Source organism: Salmo salar, chromosome ssa20 (assembly GCF_905237065.1).
Source record: "Salmo salar chromosome ssa20, Ssal_v3.1, whole genome shotgun sequence".
In the NCBI taxonomy this organism is placed as follows: Eukaryota; Metazoa; Chordata; class Actinopteri; order Salmoniformes; family Salmonidae; genus Salmo; species Salmo salar.
The window spans coordinates 4,261,087-4,274,237 of record NC_059461.1 but is presented as its reverse complement, the minus strand read 5'-3'; the positions used below and the strand labels follow the sequence as shown (position 1 = coordinate 4,274,237).

At 48.5% G+C, this 13,151-nt stretch overlaps 1 protein-coding gene across 4 annotated transcripts in view; it reads left to right on the top strand.

The window, feature by feature from the left end:
• The window catches only part of LOC106579820 (serine/threonine-protein kinase TAO3), a 133,961-nt gene that overhangs the window by 107,820 nt on the left and 12,990 nt on the right, over positions 1–13,151 (top strand). For all 4 annotated transcript variants that reach the window (XM_014160027.2, XM_014160025.2, XM_045704275.1 and 1 more), the window contains one exon: positions 7,662–7,898. In XM_014160027.2, the coding sequence (XP_014015502.1) occupies positions 7,662–7,898 (237 nt within the window). The remainder of the gene's footprint in view (positions 1–7,661; positions 7,899–13,151) is intronic.

Below are 13,151 nucleotides of genomic sequence, written 5' to 3'. Positions count from 1 at the left end.
CTCCCTCGCTCATTCTCCTGTACTTTTTCCACCTCACTAATATATCACTCTCTTGGGGTTCCCGAGTGGTGCAGCGGTCTAAAGCACTGCATCTCTGTGCAAGAGGCGACACTACAGTCCCTGGTTCGAATCCAGGCTGAGTCACATCCGGCCGTGATTGGCAGTCCCATAGGGCGGCGCACAATTGGCCCAGCGCCGTCCTGGTTTGGCCGTGGTATGCTGTCATGTAAATAAGAATTTGTTCTTAACTGACTTGCCTAGTTAAATAAAGGTTAAATAAATACTCCGACCCCCTCCGTCTTAAGTCTGGAGGGGTGCAGTGCAGTATGGAGTAAGATTACCCTCCCTGCCTCTCTCTCGCGCTTTCTCTTTCCATGTATGTTGTCATGGATACAAGGCTCCAGTAAGCAGTCAGTCAGTTCCAATGTTGTCTATGGTCTGTCTGTCCTCCCACTGGTTTTAAGCCCTGGACTGGCTTTGGCACTGGGGTGTCAATGTCCTTAACATGCCGTGTGTTAGGCTAGATTTACTGACTGGGGTTTACTGTGTTCTGGTTCTGGATACTTGGTTTACTGGATACTTTGTTCTGACTGCGATAGGTAGTGTTTATTTGATCAATAGTGTGAAATCAGCACTCTGACTGTTAATCAAATTGGTTGTTCACGTGGTTGTTGTTTTATGAGGCAGGGTATTGTGGTGTTGCTTCCCCATTGCGGTAGGTATGAGTTGCATTCAGACAGCGTGGAGTCTGTTGCTGCTGCAACGATGACATCATCGCTTTCTGCCGCCGTGAGGCGGGCCCACGTCCCCTGATGGACTCGGCACTGCTCGCTCAGACTGGAAAGAACAGGTGGGGGGGGGGGAGAAATGACAATGTAGAGGGAGGGAGAAAATAAATGGGATGGACAGAGAGGAGAAAAACATACACACAATGGAGGGAGGGAGGCTAAAGGAAAAGAAAGTGAGAGAATAGACAGAAACAAACACAGACAGACAGATGGACAAGAGAGACAGTCAAGTAGGCCGAGAGGAATAAGAATGGAGGGAGGAGAGGAATGTGACTGAAGGAGGGAGGAGAGGAATGTGACTGAAGGAGGGAGGAGAGGAATGTGACTGAAGGAGGGAGGAGAGGAGTGTGACTGAAGGAGGGAGGAGAGGAGTGTGACTGAAGGAGGGAGGAGAGGAGTGTGACTGAAGGAGGGAGGAGAGGAGTGTGACTGAAGGAGGGAGGAGAGGAGTGTGACTGAAGGAGAGAGAGGAATGTGACTGAAGGAGAGAGAGGAATGTGACTGAAGGAGAGAGAGGAATGTGACTGAAGGAGAGAGAGGAATGTGACTGAAGGAGAGAGAGGAATGTGACTGAAGGAGAGAGAGGAGAGGAATGTGACTGAAGGAGAGAGAGGAGAGGAATGTGACTGAAGGAGAGAGAGGAGATGAATGTGACTGAAGGAGTGGAATGTGACTGAAGGAGAGAGAGGAGAGGAATGTGACTGAAGTAGAGGAATGTGACTGAAGGAGAGAGAAGGAGAGAAATGTGACTGAAGGAGGGAGAGAAGGAAAGGAATGTGACTGAAGGAGAGAGACGAGAGGAATGTGACTGAAGTAGAGGAATGTGACTGAAGTAGAGGAATGTGACTGAAGTAGAGGAATGTGACTGAAGTAGAGGAATGTGACTGAAGGAGGGAGGTGAGGAATGTGACTGAAGGAGGGAGGAGAGGAATGTGACTGAAGGAGGGAGGAGAGGAATGTGACTGAAGGAGGGAGGAGAGGAGTGTGACTGAATGAGAGGAGTGTGACTGAATGAGAGGAGTGTGACTGAATGAGAGGAGTGTGACTGAATGAGAGGAGTGTGACTGAATGAGAGGAGTGTGACTGAATGAGAGGAGTGTGACTGAATGAGAGGAGTGTGACTGAATGAGAGGAGTGTGACTGAAGGAGAGAGAGGAGTGTGACTGAAGGAGAGAGAGGAGTGTGACTGAAGGAGAGAGAGGAATGTGACTGAAGGAGAGAGAGGAATGTGACTGAAGGAGAGAGAGGAATGTGACTGAAAGAGAGGAATGTGACTGAAGGAGAGAGAGGAGAGGAATGTGACTGAAGTAGAGGAATGTGACTGAAGTAGAGGAATGTGATTGAAATAGAGGAATGTGACTGAACGAGAGAGAGGAGAGGAATGTGACTGAAGTAGAGGAATGTGACTGAAGGAGAGAGAAGGAGAGGAATGTGACTGAAGGAGGGAGAGAATGAAAGGAATGTGACTGAAGGAGAGAGACGAGAGGAATGTCACTGAAGTAGAGGAATGTGACTGAAGTAGAGGAATGTGACTGAAGTAGAGGAATGTGACTGAAGTAGAGGAATGTGACTGAAGGAGAGCGAGAAGGTGAGGAATGTGACTGAAGGAGGGAGAAGGAGAGGCATGTGACTGAAGTAGAGGAATGTGACTGAAGTAGAGGAATTTGACTGAAGGAGAGCAAGAAGGAGAGGAATGTGACTGAAGGAGGGAGAGAAGGAGAGGAATGTGACTGAAGTAGAGGAATGTGACTGAAGAAGAGGAATGTGACTGAAGGAGGGAGAGAACGAGAGGAATGTGACTGAAGGAGGGAGAGAACGAGAGGAATGTGACTGAAGGAGGGAGAGAAGGAGAGGAATGTGACTGAAGGAGGGAGAGAACGAGAGGAATGTGACTGAAGGAGGGAGAGAAGGAGAGGAATGTGACTGAAGGAGGGAGAGAACGAGAGGAATGTGACTGAAGGAGGGAGAGAACGAGAGGAATGTGACTGAAGGAGGGAGAGAACGAGAGGAATGTGACTGAAGGAGGGAGAAAACGAGAGGAATGTGACTGAAGTAGAGGAATGTGACTGAAGGAGGGAGGAGAGGAATGTGACTGAAGTAGAGGAATGTGGCTGAAGTAGATGAATGTGACTGAAGTAGAGGAATGTGACTGAAGGAGGGAGGAGAGGAATGTGACTGAAGGAGAGGAATGTGACTGAAGGAGAGAGAGGAATGTGACTGAAGGAGAGAGAGGAATGTGACTGAAGGAGAGAGAGGAGAGGAATGTGACTGAAGTAGAGGAATGTGATTGAAATAGAGGAATGTGACTGAAGGAGAGAGAGGAGAGGAATGTGACTGAAGGAGGGAGAGAAGGAGAGGAATGTGACTGAAGGAGGGAGAGAAGGAGAGGAATGTGACTGAAGGAGGGAGAGAACGAGAGGAATGTGACTGAAGGAGAGAGACGAGAGGAATGTGACTGAAGTAGAGGAATGTGACTGAAGGAGAGCGAGAAGGTGAGGAATGTGACTGAAGGAGGGAGAAGGAGAGGAATGTGACTGAAGTAGAGGAATTTGACTGAAGGAGAGCGAGAAGGAGAGGAATGTGACTGAAGGAGGGAGAGAAGGAGAGGAATGTGACTGAAGGAGGGAGAGAAGGAGAGGAATGTGACTGAAGGAGGGAGAGAACGAGAGGCATGTGACTGAAGTAGAGGTATGTGACTGAAGTAGAGGAATGTGACTGAAGGAGAGGAATGTGACTGAAGGAGAGGAATGTGACTGAAGGAGAGGAATGTGACTGAAGGAGAGGAATGTGACTGAAGGAGAGGAATGTGACTGAAGGAGAGGAATGTGACTGAAGGAGAGGAATGTGACTGAAGGAGAGGCATGTGACTGAAGGAGGGAGAGAACGAGAGGAATGTGACTGAAGTAGAGGAATGTGACTGAAGTAGAGGAATGTGACTGAAGGAGAGGAATGTGACTGAAGGAGGGGAATGTGACTGAAGGAGAGGAATGTGACTGAAGGAGAGGAATGTGACTGAAGGAGAGGAATGTGACTGAAGGAGAGAGAGCGGGAGAGAAGAGAGGTGGACTCTGTCATCTCACTGAATGAAGCGTTAGATATCAGTTAAGAGGAAAGGGGAGAAAGAGAAGAGAGGGATGGTGAGCCTCATCTGGAGGAGAGAGGGATGAATGGGGTTATTACAGGTCAGCCGGACTGGGAGAGGGAGGGAGGGGTACAAAATATTAACACTTCTATGCCTTTCTGAGATATGTAGCTTTTGTTTTAGTCCACATAGAGTACCAGTCAAAAGTTTGGACACACTTACTCATTCCAGGGTTTTTCTTTATTTTTACTATTTTCTACATTGTAGAATAATAGTGAAGATATCAAAACTATGAAATAACACATTTGGAATCATGTAACCAAAAAAGTGTTAAACAAATAAAAATATATGTTATATTTGAGATTCTTCAAATAGCGCCACCCTTTGCCTTGATGGCAGCTTTGCACACTCTTGGCATTCTCTCAACCAGCTTCACCTGGGATGCTTTTCCAACAGTCTTGAAGGAGTTCCCACATATGCTGAGCACTTATTGGCTGCTTTTCCTTCACTGTGCACTCCAACTCATCCCAAACCATCTCAATTGGATTGAGGTCGGGTGATTGTGGAGGCCAGGTCATCTGACGAAGGTGAACGCTATGATCCCTTATTGATGTCACTTGTTAAATCCACTTCAATCAGTGTAGATGAAGGGGAGGAGACAGGTTAAAGAAGGATGTTTAAGCCTTGAGACAACTGAGACATGGATTGTGTATGTGTGCCATTCAGAGGGTAAATGGGCAAGACAAAAGTTTTAAATGCCTTTGAACGGGGTAGGTTCCAGGCGCACCAGTTTGGGTCAAGAACTGCAATGCTGTTGGGTTTTTCACGCTCAACAGTTTCCCGTGTGTATCAAGAATGGTCCACCACCAAAAGGACATTCAGCCAACTTGGAGTCAATATGGGCCATAATCCCTGTTGAACGCTTTCGACACCTTGTAGAGTCCCCAACACATTTTGCCTGTGCTGAGGGCAAAAGAGGGTGCAACTCAATATTAGGAAGGTGTTTCTAATGTTTTGTACATTGAGTGTATAACACATGTTGAAAATAAGACTTTTATTCAAAACACACATCAAGGCTCCCTTGATCAACCAGGTTATTGGCTGAGTAGCTTACCTGGCGAAAGGTCAACTAAACAAAAATGTCCTCGCAATCAAATAAATCTTAACCTTTGACCTGGAAGTGTTCCCCCCTGGATCGTATTTCCCTTTGAGACCAGCCTGTGAATGGCGATCACATGACGTGACTTGGCCTGTGGTGGCAGCAAGGTGAAAGCAAGTGATTAGGATTGTCCCTGCATCACAGTAGAGGTATTGATTCAGATATATTAGGAGGGAATCTCTCACCCTTTCTCTACTTCTCTCTCTCTCTCATTCTCTCCCTCTCGCTCCCCTTTCTCAGCCACTTCTCTATCTTCCTTTCTGACTCGGTTAGGAGGGGATCTCTCTCTCTCTCTCAACCCTCTCTCTACTTCTCTCTTTCTCTCCGTCTCTCAAAGAGGCTTTCATGTGACCCACCTGCTGAACGCAGGCTGCTCCCTCTGCTCCCTCTAATGCCCCCTCTGTTCTGCCTGCCAATGGAGTCCGCTCCCTCTCCCTACCTCATTCACAGTTCACACGCCTGTCCCGGTGTAGCTGCCCCTGTGTAGCCCACAGCCACCGCGTTTGTCCAAAGTTGTTTGTCTAAACGTTAACCAACCAGTGGGTTTGTTGCTGGTCTGGGTAAAGCTGAGCTGAGGGGTTCAGGTGTAGGATATACCACATATGGTTTCTGGGTGCTCGCACGGTTGTTGAACATGAACGTTGCCATGATGCTTGGGCTTAAGAAGATGAGTTATGAGAAGATGAGGGACTACTATGAGGATCTGGATAGTCCCTTTTGTCAGGTTTGGTTTGTTTGTCATCTTGACTCTTGATGTTGTTGTGACTTGGACTAACTTGACTTGACTTTGGCTGACCTAACCAATGTAAATAACATTATATCATAGTCCACTCATGAAGTCAATCTACATTGATTAACTGGTTGGATTTAAACCAGATCTGTATGAACAGGGTATTTTGGTATATCTTGAAGACAATTGTTGGATCTACTCTTCCTTTCTAATGTTGGATTTAATCCTCCCTGCTTTCTAATGTTGGATCTACTCCTCATTTCTAATGTTGGATCTACTTCTCCTTTCTAATGTTGGATTTAATCCTCCCTGCTTTCTAATGTTGGATCTACTCCTCCTTTCTAATGTTGGATCTACTCCTCCTTTCTAATGTTGGATCTACTCCTCCTTTCTAATGTTGGATCTACTCCTCCTTTCTAATGTTGGATCTACTCCTCCTTTCTAATGTTGGATCTACTTCTCCTTTCTAATGTTGGATCTACTTTTCCCTGCTTTCTAATGTTGGATATACTTCTCCCTGCTTTCTAATGTTGGATCTACTTCTCCTTTCTAATGTTGGATCTACTTCTCCTTTCTCATGTTGGATTTAATCCTCCCTGCTTTCTAATGTTGGATCTACTCCTCCTTTCTGTTGGATCTACTCCTCCCTCCTCCTTTCTAATGTTGGATCTACTCCTCCTTTCTAATGTTGGATCTACTCCTCCTTTCTGTTGGATCTACTCCTCCCTCCTCCTTTCTAATGTTGGATCTACTCCTCCTTTCTAATGTTGGATCTACTCCTCCTTTCTAATGTTGGATCTACTCCTCCTTTCTAATGTTGGATCTACTCCTCCTTTCTAATGTTGGATCTACTCCTCCTTTCTAATGTTGGCTCGACTCCTCCTTTCTAATGTTGGATCTACTCCTCCCTCCTCCTTTCTAATGTTGGATCTACTCCTCCCTTCTCTTTCTAATGTTGGATCTAATCCTCCCTGCTAATGTTGGATCTACTCTTCCTTTCTAATGTTGGATCTACACCTTCTTTCTAATGTTGGATCTACTCCTCCTTTCTAATGTTGGATCTACTCCTCCCTTCTCTTTCTAATGTTGGATCTAATCCTCCCTGCTATCTAATGTTGAAACTACTTTTTCTTTCTAATGTTGAAACTACTTTTTCTTTCTAATGTTGAAACTACTTTTTCTTTCTAATGTTGAAACTACTTTTTCTTTCTAATGTTGAAACTACTTTTTCTTTCTAATGTTGAAACTACTTTTTCTTTCTAATGTTGAAACTACTTTTTCTTTCTAATGTTGAAACTACTTTTTCTTTCTAATGTTGAAACTACTTTTTCTTTCTGATGTTGGATCTACTCCTCCCTCCTTTCTAATGTCTGATCTACTCCTCCCTCCTTTCTAATGTTGGATCTACTTTTCCTTTCTAATGTTGGATCTACTCCTCCCTCCTTTCTAATGTTGGATCTACTCCTCCTTTCTAATGTTGGATCTACCTCTCCCTCCTTTCTAATGTTTGATCTACTTTTCCTTTCTAATGTCTGATCTACTCCTCCCTCCTTTCTAATGTTGGATCTACTTTTCCTTTCTAATGTCTGATCTACTCCTCCCTCCTCCTTTCTAATGTTGAATCTACTTTTCCTTTCTAATGTCTGATCTACTCCTCCCTCCTCCTTTCTAATGTTTGATCTACTCCTCCTTTCTAATGTTGGATCTACTTTTCCTTTAATGTTGGATCTACTCCTCCCTCTTTTCTAATCAGTGCAGGTGAAGGGCAGTAGAATTGGAGAGGACAGATTTTTATGTCATTGAGATAGTGCCTTTGTGTATCCCATACTGTTGGACCTATGACCTCAGTTGTCCTAACTACCTTTGCAATTAGTTGGTTGATTGATTGAATCCCCTCCACAGGTAACAAAGCAGATCCATCAGCACGAGCAGGAGAATGAGCTGCGGGAGCAGATGTCAGGTTATAAACGGATGAGACGGCAGCACCAGAAGCAGCTGATCGCTCTAGAGAACAAGCTGAAGGCAGAGATGGACGAACACAGACTGAAGTTGCAGAAGGAGGTGGAGACTCAGGCCAACAATGCCTATATAGAGCTAGAGAAACTGGCCAAGAGACACACCATCCACTGTGAAAAAGAGGTGGGTCTGGGGGGGTCCTGTCCTGGAGAAGTGCCATACTGTCCAAACGAAGGTGTCTGGGGAGAGGAAAGGACAACTTGTTCATGTTATGGGTTGGGCATTGCTGCCACCCAATGTCAGGAAGCTGTTAAAAAGCACACCAGTTCATCTGTAACTATGCAAATTATAGGTTAACCTTCATGGTCCAGCATGCCCTCCTTGACGTCAACTAGCACGTCCACTAACACTAGCACGTCCACTAACACTGGCAGGTCCACTGGCACGTCCACTAACACCGGCACGTCCACTAACACCGGCACGTCCACTAACACCGGCACGTCCACTAACACCGGCACGTCCACTAGCACCGGCACGTCCACTAGCACCGGCACGTCCACTAGCACCGGCACGTCCACTAGCACCGGCACGTCCACTAGCACCGGCACGTCCACTAACACCAGCACGTCCACTGGCACGTCCGCTAACACTAGCACGTCCACTAGCATACCACTAGCACGTCAACTGGCACGTCCGCTAGCACGTCCAGTAGCACGTCCACTAGCACTAGCACGTCCACTAACACAAGCACGTCCACTAGCACGTCCACTAACACGTCCACTAACACTAGCACGTCCACTAACACGTCCACTAGCACGTCCACTAACACTAGCACGTCTACTAACACTAGCACGTCCACTAGCACGTCCACTAACACTAGCACGTCCACTAGCACGACCACTAACACTAGCACGTCCACTGACACGTCCACTAGCACTAACACGTCCACTAGCACGTCCACTAGCACTAGCACGTCCACTAGCACGTCCACTAGCACTAGCACGTCCACTAGCACATCCACTAACACTAGCACGTCCACTAACACTAGCACGTCCACTAACACTAGCACGTCCACTAGCACGTCCACTAACACTAGCACGTCCACTAACACTAGCACGTCCACTAACACTAGCACGTCCACTAGCACGTCCACTAGCACTAGCACGTCCACTAACACTAGCACGTCCACTGGCACGTCCACTAGCACGTCCACTAGCACTAGCACGTCCACTAGCACGTCCACTAGCACTAGCACGTCCACTAACACTAGCACGTCCACTAACAATAGCACGTCCACAAGCATGTCCACTAACACTAGCACGTCCACTAACACAAGCACGTCCACTAGCACGTCCGCTAACACTAGCACGTCCACTAGCATACCACTAGCACGTCCACTGGCACATCCGCTAGCACGTCCACTAGCACTAGCACGTCCACTAGCACTAGCACGTCCACTAACACAAGCACGTCCACTAGCACGTCCACTAGCACGTCCACTAGCACTAGCACGTCCACTAACACGTCCACTAGCACGTCCACTAGCACGTCCACTAACACTAGCACGTCCACTAGCACGTCCACTAACACTAGCACGTCCACTAGCACGTCCACTAACACTAGCACGTCCACTGACACGTCCACTAACACTAGCACGTCCACTAGCACGTCCACTAGCACGTCCACTAGCACGTCCACTAGCACGTCCACTAGCACGTCCACTAGCACGTCCACTAGCACGTCCACTAGCACTAGCACGTCCACTAGCACTAGCACGTCCACTAACACTAGCAGGTCCACTAGCACGTCCACTAACACTAGCACGTCCACTAACACTAGCACGTCCACTAACACTAGCACGTCCACCAACACTAGCACGTGCACTAGCACGTCCACTAACATTAGCACGTCCACTAACACTAGCACGTCCACTAACACTAGCACGTCCACTAACACTAGCACTAGCACGTCCACTAGCACGTCCACTAGCACTAGCACGTCCACTAGCACGTCCACTAGCACTAGCACGTCCACAAACACGTCCACTAACACTAGCACGTCCACTAAGAATAGCACGTCCACTAACACTAGCACGTCCACTAGCACGTCCACTAACACTAGCACGTCCACTGACACGTCCACTAACACTAGCACGTCCACTGACACGTCCACTAACACTAGCACGTCCACTAGCACGTCCACTAGCACTAGCACGTCCACTAGCACTAGCACGTCCACTAACACTAGCACGTCCACTAGCACGTCCACTAACATTAGCACGTCCACTAGCACGTCCACTAACACTAGCACGTCCACTAACACTAGCACGTCCACTAGCATGTCCACTAGCACGTCCACTAACACTAGCACGTCCACTAACACTAGCACGTGCACTAGCACGTCCACTAACATTAGCACGTCCACTAGCACGTCCACTAACACTAGCACGTCCACTAACACTAGCACGTCCACTAACACTAGCACGTCCACTAACACTAGCACGTCCACTAACACTAGCACGTCCACTAGCACGTCCACTAGCACGTCCACTAGCACTAGCACGTCCACTGACACGTCCACTAACACTAGCACGTCCACTAGCACGTCCACTAGCACGTCCACTAACACGTCCACTAACACTAGCACGTCCACGTCCACTAACACTAGCACGTCCACTAACACGTCTACTAACACGTCCACTAGCACGTCCACTAACACGTCCACTAACACGTCCACTAGCACGTCCACTAGCACGTCCACTAGCACGTCCACTGACACTAGCACGTCCACTAACACTAGCACGTCCACTGACACGTCCACTGACACGTTCACTAACACTAGCACGTCCACTAACACTAGCACGTCCACTAGCACGTCCACTGACACGTCCACTGACACTAGCACGTCCACTAGCACGTCCACTAGCACGTCCACTAACACGTCCACTAACACTAGCACGTCCACTAGCACGTCCACTAACACTAGCACGTCCACTAACACGTCCACTAGCACGTCCACTAACACTAGCACGTCCACTAACACTTTCACGTCCACTAACACTAGCACGTCCAATGGCACGTCCACTAACACTAGCACGTCCACTAGCACGTCCACTAACACGTCCACTTGCACGTCCACTAACACGTCCACTAACACGTCCACTAACACGTCCACTAACACGTCCACTAGCACGTCCACTAACACTAGCACGTCCACTAACACTAGCACGTCCACTAACACTAGCACGTCCGCTGGCACGTCCACTAGCACTAGCACGTCCACTAGCACTAGCACGTCCACTAGCACGTCCCACTAACACGTCCACTAACACGTCCACTAACACTAGCACGTCCACTAGCACTAGCACGTCCACTAACACTAGCACGTCCACTAGCACGTCCACTAACACTAGCACGTCCACTCACACTAGCACGTCCACTAACACTAGCACGTCCACTAGCACTAGCACGTCCACGGACACGTCCACTAACACTAGCACGTCCACTAGCACGTCCAATAACACTAGCACGTCCACTAGCACGTCCACTAACACTAGCACGTCCACTAACACTAGCACGTCCACTAACACTAGCACGTCCACTAACACTAGCACGTCCACTAGCACGTCCACTAGCACGTCCACTAACACTAGCACGTCCACTAACACTAGCACGTCCACTAACACTAGCACATCCACTAGCACGTCCACTAACACTAGCACATCCACTAACACTAGCACGTCCACTAACACTAGCACGTCCCACTAGCACGTCCACTAACACTAGCACGTCCACTAGCACGTCCACTAACACTAGCACGTCCACTAACACGTCCAGTAACACTAGCACGTCCAGTAACACTAGCACGTCCACTAGCACGTCCACTGACACGTCCACTGACACGTCCACTGACACTAGCACGTCCACTAACACGTCCACTAACACTAGCACGTCCACTAACACTAGCACGTCCACTAACACTAGCACGTCCACTGACACGGCCAATAACACGTCTACTAGAACGTCCAATAACACGTCCACTAGAACGTCCAATAACACTAGCATGTCCATTAGCACGTCCACTAACACTAGCACGTCCACTAGCACGTCCACTAACACTAGCATGTCCACTAACACTAGCACGTCCATTAGCACGTCCACTAACACTAGCACGTCCACTAGCACGTCCACTAGCACGTCCACTAGCACGTCCACTAACACTAGCACGTCCACTAGCACTGGAACGTCCACTAGCACGTTCACTAGCACGTCAACTAGCACTAGCACGTCCACTGACACGTCCACTAACACTAGCACGTCCACTAGCACGTCCACTAGCACGTCCACTAACACTAGCACGTCCACTAGCACGTCCACTGACACGTCCACTAACACTAGCACGTCCACTAGCACTAGCACGTCCACTAGCACGTCCACTAGCACGTCCACTAACACGTCCACTAACACTAGCACGTCCACTAACACTAGCACGTCCACTAACACTAGCACGTCCACTAACACGTCCACTAACACTAACACTAGCACGTCCACTAACACTAGCACATCCACTGACACGCCCACTAACACTAGCACGCCCACTAACACTAGCACGCCCACTAACACTAGCACGCCCACTAACACTAGCACGCCCACTAGCACGTCCACTAACACTAGCACGTCCACTAGCACGTCCACTAGCACATCCACTAACACTAGCACGTCCACTAGCACTAACACGTCCACTAACACGTCCACTAGCACGAGCACGTCCACTAGCACGTCCACTAGCACGTCCACTAGCACGTCCACTAGCACGTCCACTAGCACTAGCACGTCCACTAATACTAGCACGTCCACTAACACGTCCACTAGCACGAGCACGTCCACTAGCACGTCCACTAGCACGTCCACTAGCACTAGCACGTCCACTAATACTAGCACGTCCACTGACACGGCCAATAACACGTCTACTAGAACGTCCAATAACACGTCCACTTGAACGTCCAATAACACTAGCATGTCCATTAGCACGTCCACTAACACTAGCACGTCCACTAGCACGTCCACTAACACTAGCATGTCCACTAACACTAGCACGTCCATTAGCACGTCCACTAACACTAGCACGTCCACTAACACTAGCACGTCCACTAGCACGTCCACTAACACTGGAACGTCCACTAGCACGTTCACTAGCACGTCAACTGGCACTAGCACGTCCACTGACATGTCCACTGACACGTCCACTAGCACGTTCATTTGCACCTCCACTAGCACTAGCACGTCCACTAACACTAGCACGTCCACTAGCACGTCCACTAACACTAGCACATCCACTAGACACTAGCACATCCACTAGCACTAGCCCGTCCACTAGCACTAGCCCGTCCACTAGCACGTCCACTAGCACTAGCACGTCCACTAGCACGTCCACTAG